At 45.9% G+C, this 22,428-nt stretch overlaps 1 protein-coding gene across 7 annotated transcripts in view; it reads right to left on the reverse strand.

Moving 5' to 3' along the window:
* Nucleotides 1-3,556: 3,556 nt before the first annotated feature.
* Nucleotides 3,557-22,428, reverse strand: part of Stau2 (staufen double-stranded RNA binding protein 2) — a 204,075-nt gene continuing 185,203 nt past the window's right edge. For all 7 annotated transcript variants that reach the window (XM_051196430.1, XM_051196420.1, XM_051196439.1 and 4 more), the window contains 2 exons: nucleotides 4,994-5,082; nucleotides 3,557-3,852 (listed from right to left, as the gene is read on the reverse strand). In XM_051196430.1, coding sequence (XP_051052387.1) covers nucleotides 3,759-3,852; nucleotides 4,994-5,082 — 183 coding nt within the window. In that variant the 3' untranslated portion in view covers nucleotides 3,557-3,758. The remainder of the gene's footprint in view (nucleotides 3,853-4,993; nucleotides 5,083-22,428) is intronic.

A 22,428-nucleotide genomic window follows, 5' to 3' on the forward strand; every position in this document is an offset into this window, starting at 1 on the left:
TGAAAAGATGAAATGGACCATGTTAAACGACAAGGCTACATGTTAAGACAACTAGAAGTTTGTCCTCTTAGGCAAGAGGCTGTAACCAAGTAGGCCACACTTCTCTATCCAGGCCATCGGAAGAGAGTTTCCTGTCACATTCATCCAGTCAGGGTTTATTGAGTGCTTACTATTGGCTTAAACACTGTTCCACGCAGAAGACACTGGTCTTTGAATGTTGACAAGGTTAAAGAGCTTTCCCTCTAGTAAATGTGCACGTGGCAAGGGAGGGCATTACGGTGAGATAAGATGTACGTTTAGAAGTCGAGGTGCGGTGGCACAAGCCTATAACCCCAGCATGCCCAAGGCTCAAGGAGGAGGATCATGAGCTCAGGACCAACCTGGAGACAGAAACGCACAGAACAAGCTCTGGGCAGGTAATGTCCTCACTCATATCCAGCAGGATTTAAACACCAGTATGTGGGTTTGGACCCATGTCCAAAGTCAACAAGGCGTCCTGAGAGTCTCTGAATAATGTGTGTGTGTGAGCATGTGTGTATGTATGAATGTGTATACATGTGTGTGTATCTGTATGTGTGTGTATGTATTTGTGTATACATCTGTATTGTGTGTATGTGTTTGTGTACGTGTGTATGTTTATGTGTATGTGTGTATGTCTGTCTGTATGTGTGTGTATTTGTGTATATGTCTGTATTGTGTATGTGTGTATGTATGTGTATCTGTATGTATATGTATGTGTGCATATGTGTTTGTATGTATGTGTGTATGTATGTGTATGTGTGTGTGTATGTGTGTGTGTGTGTGTGTGTATGTATGTGTTCATGTGAGCATTTGCACATGGAGGCCAGACAGAGGTTGCTGTGTTATCTTCAATCTCTCTCCACTTGATTTTTTTGGGACAAAGTCTCACTGAATCTGAGAGCTCGGCAATTTAGCTAGTCTGTCCTGCTGAGAGCTTTATTCATCTGCTGTCTCTGCCTCCCCAGAGGGGGTGGGGGAAGGAGAGGAGGGGAGGGGGTAGGGAAGGGCTTATAGAAGCATGCCGCTCTACCCATCTTTTCCATGGGTGCTGGGGATCAGAACTTAGGTCTTCACACTTGGGCAGCAGACATTTTATTGAATGAGCCATTCCGCCCCAAGGTTAAAAATTTCAGCCATCCGCTTTCACTCTATGGTGTACAAAATTGGTTGAAACTTGGGGAGTACAAGGAGAGGGAATCATAAATCATAGTGTGTACGGGACAGAAAGAGTGCCGGGCGGCTTCTTAGGGTGGTCACCCCAGGGAAAGGGGAGGAATGCCTGTCGCGGCCTCATGGGTGGGGTCTCACCACTGGCAAGCAGTAGTGGAAAAGATAGTCGTAGTTCCAGAGTGCAATATTATATTTCCAATTAAAACGTGAAAACAAACCTTTTCCATGCGGCACACTGGCCTCAGCCCTAGGAAGTAACTGCAAAGCTCTGTGCTGATTGAGACAAGCTGAAAGCAGACACTGTAATTGATAAAGGAGATAAGTCAATCTGTGTCCTTTAAAGAATAATGAGTTCCATTTTTCATCAAAAAGATCTCCTTGTGCCGAAGAAACATTCTTTCAATAAATCTACTTAATGGTTTCCCCTCTAATGATATATGGGGTTGCTCTGTGGAGCTGAGCACTGCCGAGGGCCTTGCCAGGGATGAAGGCCAGCCATCATTTACATTGGGAATTCTACAGCAAGAGAGAGAGGGAGAGAGAGAGAAAGAGAAGAAAGAAAAATCCAAAGATTTTGCAGGAAGTGACACTATTCCAGGAACATACTCCATCATCTTCCTGGTGGTTCTAGAGGGCAGAGGGCTCGGGATTTTAGATGAGGAATTAAAATGTATACAAATGCATAGTCTCTGGCTGCCACCGCTGCTCTGTGGCTTTGGAAATGACTCAGCTCAGGGAGGTGACTCTCCTGTTAGACAGCTCTGGTCAAATGCTTCAGATACCTGGGTCGTGAGAATTGAGGCGGGTTGTGATCCTTGAGCTCACCACCTTCCCACAGACCTGCCCAGATCACTGTTTCTGTAGAAGGTTGTGGTGTTTACTGTGCTGGGAGAACCATGGCTCTTCGGTGGCCCTGCAGGAAGTCACCTTCACCTCATCCAGGTGCTGGAGCCTCAGGGACCAAATCCTAGCAAAAGCAAGGGCCTACCTCCTGCCGAGGGGATGAGTTAGGGGGTCCCCATGCCCCTGGCTAGGCAGCAGGACTGAGGCCACACAGACGCCTTTGAGAACCCCAACTTCACAAGCATGTTGTTCTTTTCGCTGGGACCCAGCCTTATGTAACCAAGCCTATTTCCTCCAAGGGCGCCCAGCCCTCCCAGTGCCGGCGGACTTCCCCACATGGGAATCATTAACAACACTGGAGTTCTTTCCTTATGGTGCTCTTTGTTTATCCCCCAGTCGTGTGTGAGTCAGCCAGATCACGATGTGTAGTGGTTTTGCTTGTGAAATCTTACATAATTCTATCCCTATTGTCAGGTTGGGCCAGGCAGTTAAACCATACCGTGCTTTCTCATTGCACAATGTTTGCAAATCAATAAGGAGAAATCCTGAACAATGAGATGACAGCGGCTGGCTAGACCAGGCCCTAGTCAGGCCCCAGTCACCCAGGAGGCTGCCTGCAGCTTCACAGATACAGCCGCATTTAATTCCACAGCTGGGCAGGACGGTGAGGCTGGGTGGTGGACTTTCCTTTCCCCACAGGTTTCACAGCACTGACCTTTAAAAGGCGGGCGGGAAGAAAGGGACGAAAGAATAACAATTCATACGGAAACTGATCAAATCTTTACTGCATCTGCCCCACGATGGATTCCAACATGCTGGTCCACAGCGTGGTTAGCTAGACACTTCTCCAACAGGCTCCCCCTTCCCACCATGTACAGTTTTTATTTTCATCCTACTCACTGTCCCGAGTCCTGAGGCAGTTACTAAAGATGCTCGATGCAAACAGCGAGTGATTACAACACACGGATGGGGGTGGACACAAGTTCCACAACAGAGTAGATGTTCAGAGGCCAGACGCCCCCCTCGATGGCTCGGTTTTGTTTTGTCTTGTCTTTTTAAAAGTCCTGAAATACGTGGAAACTACTTGCTCCTAGTATTAATTTTTATTTTAAATCAATTATCTCTGACCTGGTTTAAAACAGTTATTTGCATACACCTTTGTGCCTATGCACCTTAAAGTAATTTGTGTGTGTGTGTGTGTGTGTGTGTGCAAGATGAAGATTACAAATATTTGCATAAAAAGAGAAACCGTTCGACTATATGAAGACAACCATCACATTCCACAGCACATCATTGGTTAATTTCTGAATTGTCAAGCATTATTTCAAACAAGAGAGTATAACGACACAATTGCCACGACAAAACAATCTTAAGGACAGAGCCAAACCCAGCTTCGCTAGGAATCATTTTAAAACTTTAGCTTTGTTTCTAACACCCTTCATTAATTGTTACTTTTTAGGCTCCGGTAATGGGATCAGATTTCTGCTGCCTCTGGGCAAATGAGTTATGATCTGATCTCAAGTTCCAAGGGAAATGCTCAGAGTTTTATTTTCCCTCGGTTGGATAAACAGTACCATGTACATTATCTCTTGTGTTAGAATAGTGTTGTCTTCACATAAGACTCAGACAATGGTATTAGTCATTCATTTCCTTGAACACAGACACCCTCATGCGTGCTGACAGGTTTATAAGGACGCAGTGGCAGCCGTGGGTTCTGGGAGCTGCTAGATGGCCGACTTTGATTTCTTGCAGTCCTGAGTGATGGAGCCCGGGCTCGCCTGGTTATTGTCGGCTTTCTCTCGTAGGTGCTTGGCTTGTCTGAAAGATTAATACGTTAACAAGCGCTGAGGTCTGGAGCTGAGCATCTTCAGACATGTTTATTAGCAGATGGCACACAGGATTCAAAGGTCACCACAAAAGTGACATTTTAAAGTGAAACAACAATATTTATGCTCGGATAGTCTGCTGATGAGACCATGTGGAAATGGTTTTGATTAAATTAGCTTATAAATGGTTGCCAATCTATAGACAACCTAAAATGCCACGTCTGTTTACCAAATGTTTTCTTCTCACGCTCTTCTTACCTTTTAAGATAAATGACCAAATGCTGTTCTTTTGTTTTGTTTTGTTTTGTTTTTGTGCTGTTTTGTATGTTCGTTTAACTGTAGGACCAGCTTATCTACTTTCCACTTAGCAAATTCTGTGTTTTACTTCAGATGCTTTCTTTCTGTGTGAGTTCTGAGATCACACCAGCTCTTTTTATGGCTTTGAAAGTGTTTGGGTTCTGTTATGTAAATATAATTGACTTTTTCTTTTGCTAGTATAAATTGGGTCTCCAGAGAAACTCCAAACTCAGTCACCTGCATAGCACCTTATGCTCAGATCTCATAAAAAGCTGCTAGTTGGCTTTCTGGAATACTGATTATACCTGTGTGTTTGCTGTAGTCCCTGGCAACCCTCCTTCTGGGAGGGGGTATGCTAATGTCCCACACAACAAAATAAAAAAAACAGATGCAGAAAAAGAGGGGAGGGCTGTTTTCAGACCCATTTTGTTTTCTGTTGTACTTAATGTGAGTTCAGTTTTTTTCTTTTCTCTTCTTTTTCTTTTTTTTGGCTCAAGAACAGAGTTGGTGAGAGAATGCTTAATGGCATGCAGTGAAAACAACCCTCTGTCGGTTATGCAGATGTCTGCAGTCAACAAGATTGTCAGGGTTCCCCTCTATGGCATTGAAAGGCAGAGACCACAGCCAACTCACAGGTTAGAATGCCCACAGACATTTTAGAAGAGTTGATTATGACTACACATATGGTAATTGAGGTATAAAGAACTTTGTGAGATTTAGCCATCGCTGTTTGGAGTTTTTTTTTCTTTTTAAAAAAAAAAAAAAAACATGCAATAATCACGGCTCATCTTTTGCGTTTATACAAGAGTAAAAATAGCGACCAAGGGTTTACTCACTTTTCAAGAGAACCTTTCTCCACATCCACTGTCCCATCGATTGATTCCAGTCCTTGTTCAGAAAACTGTTTCAGGGCGCTTAAAGCTGCCTACAAATGAAAACACACAGAGCCATTCATCAACTGTCACAAAATGAGCAAACAGGTGACTGTGGACCAAAGCCAAGATACAAAGACCATCATTTCTGTCAGTGTTTTTACATGCTCTGAAGCAAAATTACACTTAAGGTTTGCATAATTGTGGCGCATAAGTACACTGGATGCACATGTATGTATGTATGTATATATGTGCCCGTCCATATGCAGACCTGTGCACCAGTACCCAGAGCTGCAAGGGCTCTGATCATTGTCAGAGGACAGGGAAAACAGCTCAATGGCATGCTCTCCCTTCTCCTAGTTCACAACTTTGCAAGATTGAGGAGTTCCACCTGCAAATATAGACACTTAAAACCGCTTCAACCATGACGGCTCTGCCTAATTTCTCCTCGAAGGGCTGAAACCGTGTACAGTCTCTTCCTTGAAACACAAGGGCATTGGAGTTTCTACCTTCAGATCTTTTTCCAGTGTTAGTGGATGTGGAGCAGTAACCAGGCCACAGGGTGGGGAGCAGGCATTCATGCTCAGAGTGCAGGGTGCCCAGAGGAAGAGGACAGACAGATTCCCAGCTCCTGTGGGCTCCGGGGAAGCAGGACAGGCCTGGCAGAGCCACCAGAGGTGTTGATAGGCCCTGCAGGCGTGGGATGCTGTGGGTGCTGACAGGCTGGTGGAGCCTGGCTGGATAGCTGGGAGGCACCAAAAAAATGCAACGCTGATAAGATCTACATAACTCGTTGACGCTCTTGTGCTTGTTCCAAATTGTTAATTCTCTGAGTAAGAATTTGGTCCCTCCTCCTCCCCTCCCCCACCCTGCCTTCTAAGCCCCATTAGAAGGGTTTTGTTGAGTCTGAGGGAGGTGTCAGCAGTCCAGGGTGTCTGAGCCTTGGTGAGGCCGGCTGCTTCCCACTTGGGGCATCTGGGTTTTCTCAGCTGCCTTTGAAAAGGGAGCTCGCTCATACCATTTCCCCAGGAGCTGGCATGGCTTGTTCGTCATTTGAAATGTCTTTACGTAGAAGTTTTTTGGGGATGGGTTAAGTTTAACTTAACGGACTGGTTTTTTTTTTTTTTTTTTTTTTTTTTTTTTTTTTTGAAGAGGGAGGAACAGTTTTAGGTTCACAGGAACTGAGCAGGTAATCTACCCAGTCTCTACACTCCTCCCTCCGTCCCTGACATCTGTGAAAGTCTTGCGTGCCCAAGGGGTGTCTGCTGATCAGCAAATATCAATGTTTCAGCAAAAGTTCTGATCAGGAAAATCCATACTAGCTTTCTTCCTTTCTTTCCTTCTTTCCTTCTTTCTTTCTTTCTTTCTTTCTTTCTTTCTTTCTTCCTTCCTTCCTCCCTTCCTTCCTTCCTTTAGACCAGGATAGTCTCAAACTCCATATGTAGCCAAAGATGACCTTGAACTTCTAATTTCCGTGCCTGTAACCAGCAACGCTGGCATTGCAGGTGAGGATGTACCACCGTGCCTGGTTTTTACAAATGCATAATGGCATGTATTCACCGTTGCAGACTTACACTGAGAAGTTACACTGTTCTAAAGACCCTGAGCCTTGCCCATTTATTCCGGCCTCCTTCCCAACCCCTGACGGCTACCGATCCTTCCCTCCGCCTCAGTACCTTCATCTTTTCCAAAATGGCGAGAGGTTGAAATGCTCTACTCTGCAACCGTGTTGGGCTGACCTATGCCTTCTCAGTGTTCACTACTCTTTGCATTGGACGGTATCCCTCTGTGTGTATATGCCACAGTTTACTTCACCCAGCCCGTTGGAGAGTCATCTTGACTGTTTTTAGTTTGGAGAGATTATGAGTAAAATTGCTATAAAGGTCTGTGAAGGTTTTAGTGTAGAACTTAAACATTGTAAACTTCCTTTTTTTGTAAGACAAAATTTCAATATGCAACCGACATGGGCAGTTTTCTATTCCAGCACAAGTGTTCCAGGAGCCTCAAGTCTATACGTTTTCCCATATAGGCCAGTTCCCATTACTTTCTTTAAAAAAAATTAACACATTTTGAATGAAAATATAATTACATCACTTTCCCCTTTCAAGTCCCTCCCAAGTTCCCTACCTCCGATTCCTCTGTGCCCAAGCTCTCAAATTGACTATTATTGTTACCTAGATCTGTATATAAACATATGTGTAAATACATAAATTCAACCTGCTGAGTGTTTGTTGTTTGTATAGATATGGTTTCAGCTGCTCCTATTACTTCTGTATGCTTTCAATTGTTTCAGTATTATAACTTCTTAGACTATTGTGTGTTTGTTTTTGTTTGTTTGTTTGTTTGAAATGGGATCCTAGCTATCTCAGGCTGGTCCTCCAACTTGTGAGGTGCTCGAAGCCTCTTTTGAACTTTCCAATCTTCCTATTAACAACCTCCCAAGTGCCCACCCAGCTAGAGTATGTTAATTTTTGGAGAGCTTAGTGTGTGCTTCCCATCTGTCCCAGGAGAAGTTGTGCCCTCAGCAGCAACAGGAGAATCTTCAGGCTCTTCTGCATCCCCCACAGAGCTACTCTGGGTCAGATGAACACAAGGTGTTGTGTCTTCAAGGTCCCACCTTATCTAGAGTGGTTTATCTTCATCATTTACCGTTTGTTTTTGCTTGCTTACTTGCTTTTCTGTGCAGCTGTCCTGGAACTCACTCTGTAGACCAGGCTGACTTCAAACTCAGGGATGCCTCTGCCTCTTGAGTGCTGGAATAAAAGTTGTACATCACCCCCCCCTACCCCCCCCCCACTCCCTGGCTATCATGTTCCTCCTTCATTGCACTTGAAGTTAGTGACATGTGGCTGTGGCTGCTTTCAAAACTTAAACTTTAGAGACCCAGACTTGGACAGTTCTCCTCCTGTCCCTGGGTGGGGGGGGGGGGAATCTAAAAAGGAATCTGACTGTCACTTTGATTGGCCGAGGAGAACTTGGAGACCCCATGTAGTCCTGATGTGCTAAGTGGCTATGTTGACCATAATCCTGTGGGTGTGTGACCCGTTAATCTGAGCTACTTTATGTCCCCTGCATGCCTAAGGGGCATGGAGAGGCAGCCCCATGCATTGCTTCACTCCGAAGATCAAGCAAGCCACACCGATTTTAAAACATTCCAACTTCACGGAGCGATCTGACAGATGTGCAGATCTTTGTAGGTGAAAGAATTTTGAGCAAATGATCAGCTACCTCACTCAGATCTGTTAATCGGGTACATTCTTGTCAAGAATGCTAATATTTTTTTTTATCGTTTCCTCCAAATGAGTGATGTATCATTCATTCACTGCATGCCTGGAAATTTTGATTTCCAATGTGATCCTGTCCTGAGAGTACCCGGTCTCTCCATCCTGCTTTACTCATGGGACCAGCATGCCATGCAAATACACGTTTCTATACTTTAATTGGGTATAAGCCCCGGGCCTGACCACACTAGCCATGTGTTCTACCCCACTCGAATGTAAAGAATCATTTACAGGCTGGCTATAGCCTGTTTTCACTGTTTGCTCTCCTAACATGGGCTCAGCATTGTCTGGGCCCAGGACCCATACAACCTGCTCCTCTGAGCCCAGGACCAAGGCATCTATCTGCCTCTCTCATCAGAACAGAGATACAGAGAAGGTTTAGTTTTTTAACACTTGCAAAATCATGAAGATGACGCTATCCCCGTGTCTTCTGAACCCTGTCATCACATCAAGAATGTCCTGCAGGCTGGACCGGCAGTGTATGCTTTCCATCCGTGCCAAGAACGGTCTTGGTCTTTCAGAGCTCTTGCGTGACTACTCCCCTCCACAGGTATGCTCGAGGCTTCCAAGTAACATTTCCTTATCTCATCAATGAGCTCATTCAGCCCACAGCTCGAAGATAAACCGGAGCACAATAGCTTTTAAGTAGGAGAGGATTTCTTTCTAATTTACAAAGGGCAAAGGCAGCAATTTATCTTAGCCTGTGTAAACAGTAATAGCTACCATTCGATGAGCATCATGAGGATGCAGTCATGGTATGGGCCTTTCACCTGCATGACCTCATAGCCACTGATCTGGTCTTACCCATAAGCAAACGGAGGCGCAAAGAATTCAGTACCCTGCTTCAGGTCACTCAGCCAGGAAGTGACTCTTTAGTCTGAACCGTGAACTGTCCACATTCGGCGTTACTTCCCACAGCTCCATTACCCCAGCATCCTTCGCCGTCGTCCTGCTCTGCGCTCATTCTGGCATTGCTTCTCACAACCCTTGCCTGAGCCGAACTCATACTTAGTTCCAGTTCCTAGAAAAGGAATGTATTGCCCAGCGGGTGTCCCACAGTCCCCTGGCAGTCCCTAGGTTCCTTTTCCAAAGCTGCACCATTCACTTCTGCACCATTCACAGCTAATACCAAACACCTTACAGCTATTATTTTGTCACTTGGAATCACCCAGGGACCCCAAATGAGGTAACACAGTTTTCCAAGTCTTAGCATTGTGAAGGGGGCACATATTGCTCTCCTCAGTGGCCCCCTTCTTTATTCTTCAGAAAACCCAACCAACCAACCAACCAACCAACCAACCAACCAACCAACCAACCTTTTGGCTTCTTCCCTGTGAATGCCTGCAAGAGGGAGAAAGCCGCCTTGGGGCTTTGCTGGACCTGTGGGATGTAGACCACTGCAGTCATAGGAGGCCAGGGTTACAAGGCTAAGTGGGCAAAGGTTGACTGCAATGTGCAGACACCCTGGCACTCACTCTCCCGAGGGCAGTAGAGTCGGGGTGGGGCGCCTCTTCTTACCATCACTGTGGAATCAGAGCAGGGCTTTTCCTGTCATCACCCTCATTTTTATTCCACTTATTGATTCATTTTTTTTTTTTTTTTTTTGAGATAGGCCCTTCGCATTTAGCCCAAGGTGGCCTGAAACTTGCAATCCAGCTCCCGGGCTGGTTGGTCTCAAACTCTCAATGGTCTTGACCCCGTGCTCAGTCAGCACACAAGGTTCCACCCCACCCCACCTCACCCCCAGCCCTGGCCAATTCATCACCCACATGGAAGGAGCTAGGCGAGCTTCTGTTTCTCCAGCCAAATGCCTCTATGGTCAGACATGAGCAATGCCTGAAAAGACACACCTCTCTCAGCGAGCCTGGGCTTCATGCTGAGCTCAACAAGCCAAAGGAGCCTTGCTGTCCAACCAGCCACTTCACAGAATGATGGGTGATAACGAGGCTTTATGAACAAACACCGCAACCGAACAGTCCACAGACCTATCTAAACACTCCCAAAATCTGTTCAGAGGATGATAAAATCAACCCAATCCTCATGTTTGAACAATTTCAACTGAAAATATTGCTAACCAATTGGAAGCAGCTGCTTTTAAAAATTCCAAATACATTGGAAGCATGATACGCAGTACTGAAGGGTGCTCTGAAATGGGGGAGAAGAAGGCCACCCTTATTTGGGCTTCATCTCCAAGCCTGATTAGGAGGCCAACTCTAAATCGTCTCATTTACTGAGAGTAAATAGATAACAAGATGCTCTCCCTCCCACTGTCTGAAACCCGCCCTCTCAGCATGAATGATTCGCTATGTGATACATGTAAACTAATCTTGGGGAGTCGTGGGAAGAAGGACTCTGGGTCCTTAATGAGGCACATCCTGAGTGATGCTACCCCAAGTTGGGTAACTTCCCACTCAATGTGGATTCCAGAATTTCAAAGATACACTAACATAAGGACCAGAGCCCTCCATAAGTCTTTGACCATAAACAAATAGACAACTCAATGATTTCATTCCCAAGGTCAGAAAATGTTTTCCTAGTAAATCAAAACAAACACACTCAGCCTCCTCTAATGGATGTGACCGCAGCCTACCAGCTCCGCTCTCAAACCCTTATGTCAACGAACCTCTTCTGTTAAAAAACAGAAGGAAAGAAAAAACACACCCAAGGGCTTTCTTTACTGCAGCTTTGTAAGAAAGGAAACTGCAGAAAAGTTCCCTATTTTTATTCTGGCCTTCTCTGCTCTACATGTACGTGCGTGCGTGCGTGCGTGCGTGCGTGTGTGGTGAGGGATGGGAAGAGGGTGAGGGGAGTGTAGCAGGGCATATGGGTGGGGGAAGTACATGAGTTCTATGTATATGCAGGGGTGAGTAGATGGATTGATGTGAGTGTGTGTTTCCTTTGGAGGAAGGAAAGCATCCGCATAGATACATAGGAATATTTTTGATCCCAAAAGGTTTTACAACTGTTTTATGAGTAAAGCCTCACAATCCTAGAATAGATGTCGCTACCTATTCATGTGTCCTTTGTTTTGGATGTTGTTATAGCAATGCCGGAAACATGATGCCAATGAGATACTTTCCATGCCTACTTGCCGGATGTGTGTGTGTGTGTGTGAGCACACGCTCACATAATAGTGGAATGGAGATGCATCGTTGCGGTCCTTTTTGCAATTTTTAACTCTACTCTTGTTAATTAGCAATTATTTATTCCTCCTGCTTCCTTCTCCAGGGATTAGCATGGAATGACAACACAGGTCACTTTCTGAGAGACCACAATGGTCTTTACGAGAAAAATGTGAATCTTAACTCATCCCCTCCGAACAGCCGCTGTTTGTGGGGCTTTGAACAAGACGCCCAATGGGCCCTTTTATTTCCTTTGCTTTTGCCACATTTCCCCCACCAATCCATATCCCAGTTCCCAGAAACAGGCTGCTCCGATCAAGTCCATAGTAATCATACATCTGAATGAGGCCTTCGTGTTCAAGTAAGCATAGTTTGGGTTTGTTTAGTTTTGCCTTTTCTCCCCAGAGTGCAAGCTTCTGGTGAGCTCTTGTGGGGGGTCAGACCTAACTGTTGGATTCTGCTCAGAGAGCCCACACTTAATTAAATTAGACTTCCTGTCAGAAGGAAATGGTAGTTTTGAGTTTTGTTTGTCTTTTTTTGTTTGTTTGTTTGTTTTTTAAAGCAAAAACCCTCAAGGGAAGACTCCTACTTTCTCATCTAAATAACTGAAATAGAAATAGACAAACAAAAACCAAACCAGAAGTTTCCTTGGGGAACATAAAAGGTGCCCAGCAGCTTCTTTTACCTGCATTGCATGCTGTCTCTTTATGTAAAGGAAGGGATACCAACAGACGTGTTGTTGAGTATCACACTGAGGTAGGCCCTTCTGTCCTCTCCATTTCCGATGTGACCTTTGTATTAAAAAGGGTTACAGTGACCTTCAGTTAGCACACTAGCTGCCCGGTGCTTTCCATTCATGCTTCCCCGAGCCTATTAGTTCAGATAATTCCCACACAGTTGGCACTTTATAAGATGGCTTGCCCTTGAAAAAGAGGTATGTCTGCCTGCTAAGACAAAAATCCGGGGTAGGTGATCAGAGCCATGCAGATTTTCAATAGTCTCCCAAAACAGGTTATTTGGACTCTAGAATTTGGGGAATGACTTTAAAGGTAAGCATTTAGAGACCCCCACCACCACCTATATTCTTGTGGCTAGTGTATCAGAATGGGAGACTCGAGTAGCTGCGGCCCAAACAATGCAGAACCGAGCTTGGCGCAGCGTTGACCGACCCAGGGACATTTCCCATGTGTTCTGATGATGGGATCCACACTGCCACTCATGCTATTTTCCCAACAATAGTCTTGTTTTGTCTTGATTTGATTAATTTTCTAGGCATAATTATCATCTCAAAATGCCCTTAATAAAAGGTGAAAGATTAATGATCTGATTAATTTTGATTGTTCAACACAAAGTCCCCCCTCCACCTTTTTTTTTTTTTTTTTTTTTTTTTTTGTTGTTGTTGTTGTTGTTTTGAGAGAGACTCTCACTATGTAGCCTACCCTGGCTGGCCTGGAACTCACTATGTAGACCAAGCTGGCCTCGAACTCTCTCAAAGATCCACCTGTCTCTGCCTCCCTCAGTACCGGAATCAAAGGTATGTGCCACCACACCTGGCTCCATAAAGGGCCATCTTGGGAATCTGCAAGCCACTTCATCCACCAGAGAATGAAAGACAGAGAGCCAAAACTCTATTTTTTTTTCTTTGCTTCTTTGTTTGAGCAAAGAGCCCCGGGGGTTTGACCAACCAACTGCCCGGGACCACCAGAGCGAGTTCTCATTTTCTCTTCTGTGTCCAGCCATCCACAGGATGTCAACACACCATGGTAGCTATGGTTCAAGGGGATCCTGGCAGACCTTGTGCTATTGGTAGTGAACTTTGCTATCACCCATGTGATGCCGGTTTTCCAGACATGCAAAACATACGAGTTATGGGGCGGCGACAGCCGTGGCCAAGAGCTCAAAGGAAAGGTAGGGCTTCCGAGCAGTGTGTTTCATGACTGTTCCCCTCCTCAGACAGATCCTGGCAGAGTGGCACAAGGAACTGTGAAGAATACATTGTAGTGGAGAGCTGGGAAAGGAGAGATGCTGGCAATGTGCATTATGTCCTTTTATAAATGTATCCTTTATGAATTTATATATACCCAGTGTGTCTATATCTTCCCAAGGGAAGCTATAAGTGGTGAAGAAAGCCAGCCCAAGAGTCGTCAGATGGACTGCAACCAGCAAAGGGTGGAGGCTGCCTAAGCCTTCCAGTGCCCACCTCCCATCACACTGTGCCCTAGGCTCCAGGCTAACCCATTGCACATTTACAGATTAATATAAATGTCATGCAGTTGGCACAGGTCACTAAGTCCTACAGTGGGCTAGGCTCTGGGATTTGTGGCTGAGCAAACAGCTGGCTCCCCTTCTTTTTTGGGCCACGATCTTGGGCGAGTAAAAGCCTCAACTTGTTGTGGAACAATCTTTCTGTACACTGTGTTTAATAAAGGGCTAAATGGCCAATAGCTAGGGAGGAAAAGGTTAGGCCGGACTTGCAGACAGGAAGGGAATAAAGGGCAGAGCTGCCAGCAGATGTGGGGAGTCAGCAGCTGGACAGGGGAAGCAAGATGTGTAGAAAATTAGGTAACAAGCCCTGAGCCATGTGACAGCATCACTCTAAGTTGTAAGAGCAAGCTAGTAACAAGTCTAAACTATTGGCAGAGCATTTATAATTAATAACAAGGCTCTGTGTGGCTATTTGGGAGCAGGCTGGCTGGACAGAGCTGACTAGCGGGACAGAAAAGCCCACCGACACCAACTACTAAATGACATAGTTTGTGATGTTGATGAAGCACCTGATGAGTGCTAAGGACTTCTCACTTCCAAGTTCATGCAATCTTCACCGATAACCTCAACAACGTGACGTCCACCCCAGTAAAGACGTGGTTTCGGAGACGTAGATGAAATGATCACATGGTCACGTTGCTTGTTCCAGGAAGATCTGGAACTTGGACCTAAACAGTCTGGCTCTGGAACTGGCTTCTCAAACCAGGAAGAGGCTCTCTACTGAGTGCTCACAAGGTAACATGGAACGGAGCAAAAACACAGAGCCCTGTGGTCTGGTGTGGCATCTGAAGCCACGGGTCCTCTCTGAGATTCACTCCCTTCCTGTATTTATGGCCTTCTCAGTGGTGGTCACTGGGGTGTGGCTTGAAAGGGTGCAGAGCCGGTAGCAAAGGCTACCAGGCTTGTCTGGGCAGGTGGACTTGGGGCAGGCAGGGCTGACCTGAACAGTGGAGCCTTTGCATGGGGTGGAGATTTGCAGTGTGGCTCATTTGGAGACCCTCTGTAGGCTGAGAGCCCAAGTAAGCGGAGATCAGATACTCACTTAGTTAACCAGAACTTAGAGGTGAATACGTTAATTGGTAACTTCTTATTCCGTCTTAAAGATGCTTGGCTTCTGGGACTTCCTGCATTCTTTATTCTTTTCCTCTCCTTCACCACTTCAGTCTCCCGGGGAATTGGTCTTTCAGTCTTCCTGATTTTGGATGTCTGTTCTTGGGCATATCATCTCCATCAAACACTCTTTTACAATGATTTCGCTCAGGCTGGTGGCTTAAGCCCTTTACTAATACAGACAGCTCACATTCCTATCATTAGCCTGGCCTCAGAGTTCTCATCCCATGCCTGATGGATTTCTCTAATATGTGGCATGTCAATCCTGCCCCGAACTGGCATGATCTTTCCCAATCCCGCGCCTCTCCTAGAAATGGCACCACACCCAACCAGTTGTTCAGACAAAGCCCCCAGGGTTCAGCCTCATCACCGAATCTCCCTCACTTTCTACACCTGCCCTCCAACCAGAGCAGTGGATTCTTCTCAGCAATCCCTCCAGAATGCGGTTCTTGCCACCTGTTCTGCTATTGTCCGCACAGAGCACTGCCATCTCCTGGCCTCCTGGGAACTCCCTGCATGGCGTCTACTTCCCAAGCTTCTGCTACAATGTAAACAAGGCCTGGCTACTACCCGCTTAGAACCTTCTAGGGACTCCTCATTTCTTTCAATTCCTCTCAATTCCTCGCTGCGGCCCAGAGCGGGAGTGTGTTCCACCTGCAGCTCTGGTCTCGTCATACAGGATTGCACCATCATGGGCTCTGGTACAGCAGCCTCTCCTCCTCGGAACCCCTGGCTTGACTCCTGCCTCATGGATTCTCAGGCAGTTTTCCCTGGGCCTCAGTGCACGTCCATTTCCTTTCTTCCTCTTTCTACTCCCCAGCGCCCTCTCCTGCCCTCTGGGTCCAAAGGAGGCACACCACAGCTGTGTATTCTTCTCCTCAAACTGCCTGATTTTCAACATTTTTTCCCCCTAAAATGTTAGCATGTATTTAACCATTCACTTACTTCCTTATTTGCTATGTCTCCCTTTGGAAGAATGTGGTGATATATTATTTATGATTTAATAAAGCTTGCCCGGAGATCCAAGAAGCAAAGCAGCCAAGACAGTAGCTCTTACCTCTACTAAGGGCTTGGGAGATCCTGTCTCACCGTGGCTGGAAACTGAATCTCACCTGAGACCCTTGGCTTCTTCCTTATAGACCTCTCTAGTGCCGGGATTCAAGGTGTGAGCTCTGTGTCTCTTTTAGACTGATTCACTCCTGCATAGCCCTGGGTGGCCTTGAACTCACGGAAATCCATCTGCCTCCGTCTGCTGAGTCGTGGGATTAAAGGTGTGGGGCACCACTACCCAACTCCTAGGGCTGTGGCTAGCTTTGCATTCTGATCTCCAGGCAGGCTTTATTAAATCATAAACAATAAGTGACAAGAAAGGAACCCTGTGTACTGCACTCACTGCCAATGCTCAGCGCCGAGGGCAGGAGACCCTCAGGGTTTGCCGGCTGAACGGCTAAGGGAAGGGATGGATGGATGGGAACAGTACCTACATTCAAGAATATCTACCCAGCTCAAAACGACCTGTTTTAGACAATCTCAGGAGACCCTCAGTGTTTGCTGGCTGAAGGGCTAAGGGAAGGGATGGATGGATGGGAACAGTACCGACATTCAAGAATATCTACCCAGCTCAAAACGACCTGTTTTAGACAATCTCATTAATTCTTAGACTCAGTAAGGAAATTGGGGAGCTGAGTATTTCCTTGATTTATTGAGACCTGAAAGCAACAGTTTACTTGATGGTGAGGCGCTGGCTACTCTTCTGGAGTTAGGTGGTGGCTAAATGTGGGTCTTTCAGGTGGAGTGTGTTCGGATCAGGATAAACTGTCCATGTGGGTAAATCCCTGCGTGCAAACTAACTTTCTGGCAATTACATCGTTGCAAATTGGGAAGAAATTTTACTGTAATCAACTTAATTTTTTTTTTTCCTGGAAGCTCTTCTCTTTCATTTTTCATTCTTTTCTAATTCACACAAATGCAAAGTGACTGTAAATTCAAGAAGTAAAGCAGTCAAATGTCTATTATTATTATTATTTTATTATTAGGGGAAGGAAAGCACGTTGCCAAGCTGTCGCACTTGGTTTGATAATTTTAGACTCTCGGTTGAAAGCAGTTTCTGATTGAATGCCATGTCAAAGGAAGGCTGCTACTTCAGTTTCCTTACACACCTCTACTGCATACTTACAACATAATCAAACAAAGGTGCTCACTCTGTATTGGAACGACATCATCCCAAAGCTCTCTTTCACCTACCTCTACCCCTAAGTGAGAAGCAATTTAGGACAGCGGGTTAAGTCTGCTAAATACGTTTGTGAAAACTTCCCCTGGTGTCTGTAGAAACAGCTAGTGTTGCAGTAGAAAAGATACCCGAATACTCTGATTGCTTGTCTACTATAGGAAGATGTGAGGCTCCAAGTGGAAGGATTTATGTTTCATCAGTGGTGGTATTCTAATCTAGGTTAAGCTGCATGCATGACAACTGGCGGTCCCCTAATGTCTACTGACAGGCCACCCCTCCCCAACCGGATACATTCCCTTTCCAAAGTAGACTTTTTTTTTTTTTTTCTATCTAAAGATTCTTTTTCAAACAGCACTCTTGATGGTTAATTGTTTAAGGAAACGAGATAGCTAGAAGAGGGTATCCGAGATAGACATAGAATTTGGAGGGGCAAAAATATAACGCGAGACATTCTGATGTGTAATTTCAAATCAAAACTCTAACTTAGGCAAGTGGCATTGCATCGAACAACAGCGTCCTTTAGAAATGCTCGGTGTTTAGTTGCGTGGGACTGCACATCGAAATGGGTTGTAAGCATATTGCAAATATTTTGCCAGCAGCATCTGCTCGCATCAAAGCTCAGGAGGGAAAGGGGGTGATCACTGCCAGCGCTAAAGTCTGCATCGTTGGATGAATATTCAGAAAGGGTAGGAATTAAGCTATCAAAAGGCTACAAGAATTCGGTTTCTAAGAGCAATGAGTTATTTGGAATCTGACAGTGTGAGACTTGAGTTCTTTGTACGGCTAGCATTACGAGTCAAATAAGGGTAGGATGATATTTCAAAGGAGGAAGATCAATGAGTGCGAACAAACATGAAAGGCACAGGCAATACCTTGACTTCCAAAAGTAAGCGGTGCTTATGGTATCAGATGCAATCTGGGATGTGCCCCAAAGGAAATCGGGCACTGCTCTACGAAGCCTTTCTATGAGGGAAGTGGAGGGGGGGGACTAACTTGTAAATTCCGTGCCCCGTGCACTGCCAAAGTAAACTAACTGCCTGAAGCCTAGAACAGTGCTCTCGGGAGAGGAACCCAGTTCCTCAGTTGGCCATATGGCTCTGCCCCTTTGCCTGGCACTGTGCTCTAGTCTACTCATCCAGTGGAAAGAAAAATAAAGTGGAAGGGTGGTGGATGGGGTAGGATTATGGGGATAAAAACCCTCATATCCACTGTCTGAAACCTGATGGTATGACCACACTTAGAGCCGTGGGAGGTTGAGTATGGCAGCCTAGCTGTGAATTCCCAAAGGGAGAACTCCAGGCAGGCATGTGGGAAGCGATGAGTGACATCCTGTGTTCTAACTGATGAGTCTGCATGTATCTCCCACGTTAAGCGTTATGTCCCTCGACTGGGCAGACCTGGGGCTTCCCCGTCTCAGTATGCAAGGCATTTACGGTGGTCTGGAACTAATGCCCCTCCTTCTTGGTAGAAGTAGCTGCCTAGCGAACAAGACCCAGGAGAGTGGCCCGCAACTGTGAAAATGGCTGCCCTGTGTTCCGATATTCCTAAGATACAGTTGGCTCGCTCTCTTGTCCTCGGTGTGGCGTCTCTGTGGACTGCAGCCTAAAAGCTAAAAAGAAGCAAAACCGAGCCAGACTTTCCATCAGCTGAGGAAGCGAGACATTTCTGGCGAGTGTACGCAGGGTCATACCACAGCCGCCTTCTGTCTCCCTTTGGTGTTCACGGTGAGCACCTGTAGGTCCGCTGTGAATGTTCGGGGACAGCAAAGGAAGGATCTTCCCCAAGGTCTGCATCTCATTTGGCAGACATGCCAGGGCAGGGGACACCCTTTAGATGGAGGCAGCAAGCAGCTTTACTAAAAAATATTTTCTTCTTTTCTTTTTCTCTCCACCCCCACACCCCTGTGTCTAGGCTGAGCAAATTATCTCTCTATATAGAATGGACTCTAAGTCAGTTTGTGCATTAGAATTAGATCCGGACCCACTGCCAGTGGCCTCATCTATTGTCCCAGTCACACCGTTGCCGCCTATATTAAGGGAGTCTAGTTCCGTCTTATGCAGGTTCCGCATCTGTCAGACCTGAGTCAGTGATCTCTCACTAGCTCGGGTCAGCTGATTCTGTGGGTTTCTCCATCATGGTCTTGGCTCCTTTGTTCATATTATCGCTCCTCCCTCACTTCGATTGTACTCCAGGAGCTTGGCCCCTTGGTTAGTTGTGGGTTTCTGCATCTGCTTCCATCTGTTTCTGAAAAAGAATTCTAGCTTCCCTGGGGTTGTAGATTGTAGGCTGGGTATCTTTTGCTTTATATTTGGTATCCACTTATGTGTGAGTACATAACTATATTTGTCTTTCTGGTTCTGGGTTACCACACTCAGGATTGTTTTACTAAAAAAGAATATTAGGCAACTGTTGATGAACTGGACCACAGCAACTTTTACTCTGTGAAAGACCCTGGGAAGAGATTGACAAAAGCAAAACAACCGTAACAACAACAACAAAAACCTCAAGCTACCCCTGTGCAGACATGTCTACAGACCACTCGCAGGACAGAGGACTAGTGTGCAGAATACTTAAGGAACTCAGACTCAACAGCAAACACCATTTTATCCAGTCAGAAAATGAAGATGACACCTCGTGAAGACTTACAGGGGTGGCCAATAAACACATAATGTCCAACCTCATGCAATCATATACATCATACTAGCAAGACAGCTGATATAAAAATCAATGCTGCAGACACCTCAGAGAAACAGGCCCACTCTGGCACTTCTGATCAGACTGTAAAATGGCTCAACCACTCTGGAAAAAAAAAATGTTCCGTAAAAAATTGGACATAAATATTAGCAGGAATCACACTCCTGGGTGTTTATCTAAGACAAATAAAAACTTAAGTCCATGCAGATGTTCATGGTAGCTTCATTTGTGACGGTCAAAAACTAGAAATGAGCAAACTATTCCACAGCAGGTGAATTCTTAAACCAACGTGTCTCGTTCACATCTCAAGGGAAATAAAGGTAATCAGAGTGGCTGGGAGGCACCTGAAGGACATGAATGAGACTGGGCGAAAAAAGCTAATATTTTTGAACAACTTTATTCTCCAAGTAATGATATATTTTAGACAACTCGTCTTGCTGGGGAAACAATTCTACTCTGCGTTCTTTAAGGCGGCGTAGTCCTCCGCTGAATAGCTATACCATAACTTACAAAGTCCCCCACTGATAGATAATAAGATCGCTCCTGACTCTTACAAACAATGCTGCAAAGGGCATTCTTTTATGTAAGGTCAGACTGCTTTCTAATAAAGTTGTGACAAGTGCTTTAGAGGGAGCTGGAAGATGGCCTGGAAAGGAAGGCCACCTTGGTGGCTGTTCAGTAGAAGCTGTGCCTCCCACAGCACACGAGGCAAAGCTGCATGGGTGGGCACCCCTCTGTGGCTAGGACACATTCTGAGACTCTGAGATTCAGGAGTTCAGTGGATGGCCTTCCTGCAGACACAGTTCCTAAGAAGGACCTTTGTAACAGGTCAAAGAGCGTAGACTAGACACATGAGAATTTTCTTTCTTTTTCTTTTTTAATTTAAATTTGCAACAAACTTGTTTTACATGCCAATCCCAGTTTCCTCACCCTCCCCTCCTCCCCGAGCCCCTCCCAACCCCCAGCCCATCTGCTTTCTGCTCCCCAGGGAGGGTGAGGCCTTCCATGGGGGATCTTCAAATCTGGCATATCATTTGTAGCAGGGCCTAGGCCCTCCCCCATGTGTCTAGGCTGAGGGAGTATCCCTCTGTGTGGAATGAAACCCCAAAGTTCATTAGAACACTAGGGATAAATACTGATCCACTACCAGAGGCCCCATAGACTGCCCAGTCTCCTAACTAGCACTCACATTCAGTTCAGGGGTCTGGGTCAGTCCTATGCTGGTTTCCAGGCTATTAGTCTGGGGTCCATGAGTTCCCCCTTGTTCAGGTCAGCTGATTCTGTGGGTTTCTCCAGCCTAGTCTTGACCCCTTTGCTCATCACTCCTCCCTCTCTATAACCGGATTTCAGGAGTTCTGCTCAGTGTTTAGCTGTTTCTGCTTCCATCAATTACTGGATGAAGGCTCTAGGATGACACATAAGGTAGTCATCAATCCCATTAACGGGGAAGGGCATTTAAGGTAGACTCTCCACTATTGCTCAGACGCCACAAGTGGATTTTAAGGAAACATCCATTGCTGCAGTGGGATGGGAAGGGCAGAGGCAGCAGTGAAGCCAGTGAAAGGCTGGAGGGCGGGGCAGGCTTCTCTCCTGGGTCCACACCTCCTTCTGCCACTCTCTTACAATACCCACTTCTGCTGATTTCCATCTCGCTAGAGAAGCGGATTGGGCAGCTTGCTGTGGGGCCTCTCTGGCTTCCCTCAACGCCCACCGCACCCATGGTATCCCTTTGCACACACAGAGAGCATCAGCACCTTCCCAGCAGGCTGCAGGGAGGATCATATGCCTTATGTGACACAGAGCTGGACACGGCTCCACAGGCCAAGGGCAGGGTTAGGGACGAACCCACAGGGTGCTCAAGGGAGACGCAGGAGTTGGGGCCTCAATGGGAGCTGGAGAGGTGTAGATATACAGGCTGAGAATCTCTTGTCTGAAATGCTTCAGCTCTGAAGTGTTTCCAACCTCAGGGGCTTTGGATTTGGATATAGATTTTCATATACTTTCCTGATTGAGTAACAGACACCATCCCTGCCTCTCCAACACACACACACACACACACACACACACACACACACACACAGCCCAAATCAGAAATGCTTTGAGATCTAAAACTTACAATGCTCCAATTTTTGAATTCTCAAGTTTTTCAGATTTCAGATTTTGAGGTTACGAATTCTATGGGTATGTTACCATGCAACAGAAAACTTAGCACCTCATAAGGCAAACCAATAGAACCCCGGGAACCCCGGGACCGGCCTGTGAGGTGCAGTGCTCTAACCAAGTGCCAGACCTTAGCCAACCCTGGAACCACACTCACAGTGATTTGATGACTGCTTGTTAACATATGAAATCTTTGGTTGGGTGTGTTGTTTTGATTTTTTTTTTTTTTTGTTGTTGTTGTTGTTTCTCGAGATAGTGTTTCTCTGTGTATCCCTGGTTGTCCTGGAACTAGCTCTGAAGACCAGGCTGGCCTCGAACTCACAGATCTGACTGCCTCTGCCTTCCTAGTGTGTGTGTGCTGCCCAGCTTGAAATGTTTGGTATTTTAAGAGCATTCTGAGGAGAGAAAGGTGTGTAGGCTTCACTCGTGTGGTAAAAGGGCTCATATGGTTCACAAAAGGCCAGAGCAAGCCAGTCTATCAAGGCTTTGAGTGAGATGAGAAGAGATTGACGTGAGAACATCCACTCCAGCATTTAG

Source organism: Phodopus roborovskii, unplaced genomic scaffold, assembly GCF_943737965.1.
Source record: "Phodopus roborovskii unplaced genomic scaffold, PHOROB, whole genome shotgun sequence".
Lineage (NCBI taxonomy): Eukaryota > Metazoa > Chordata > Mammalia > Rodentia > Cricetidae > Phodopus > Phodopus roborovskii.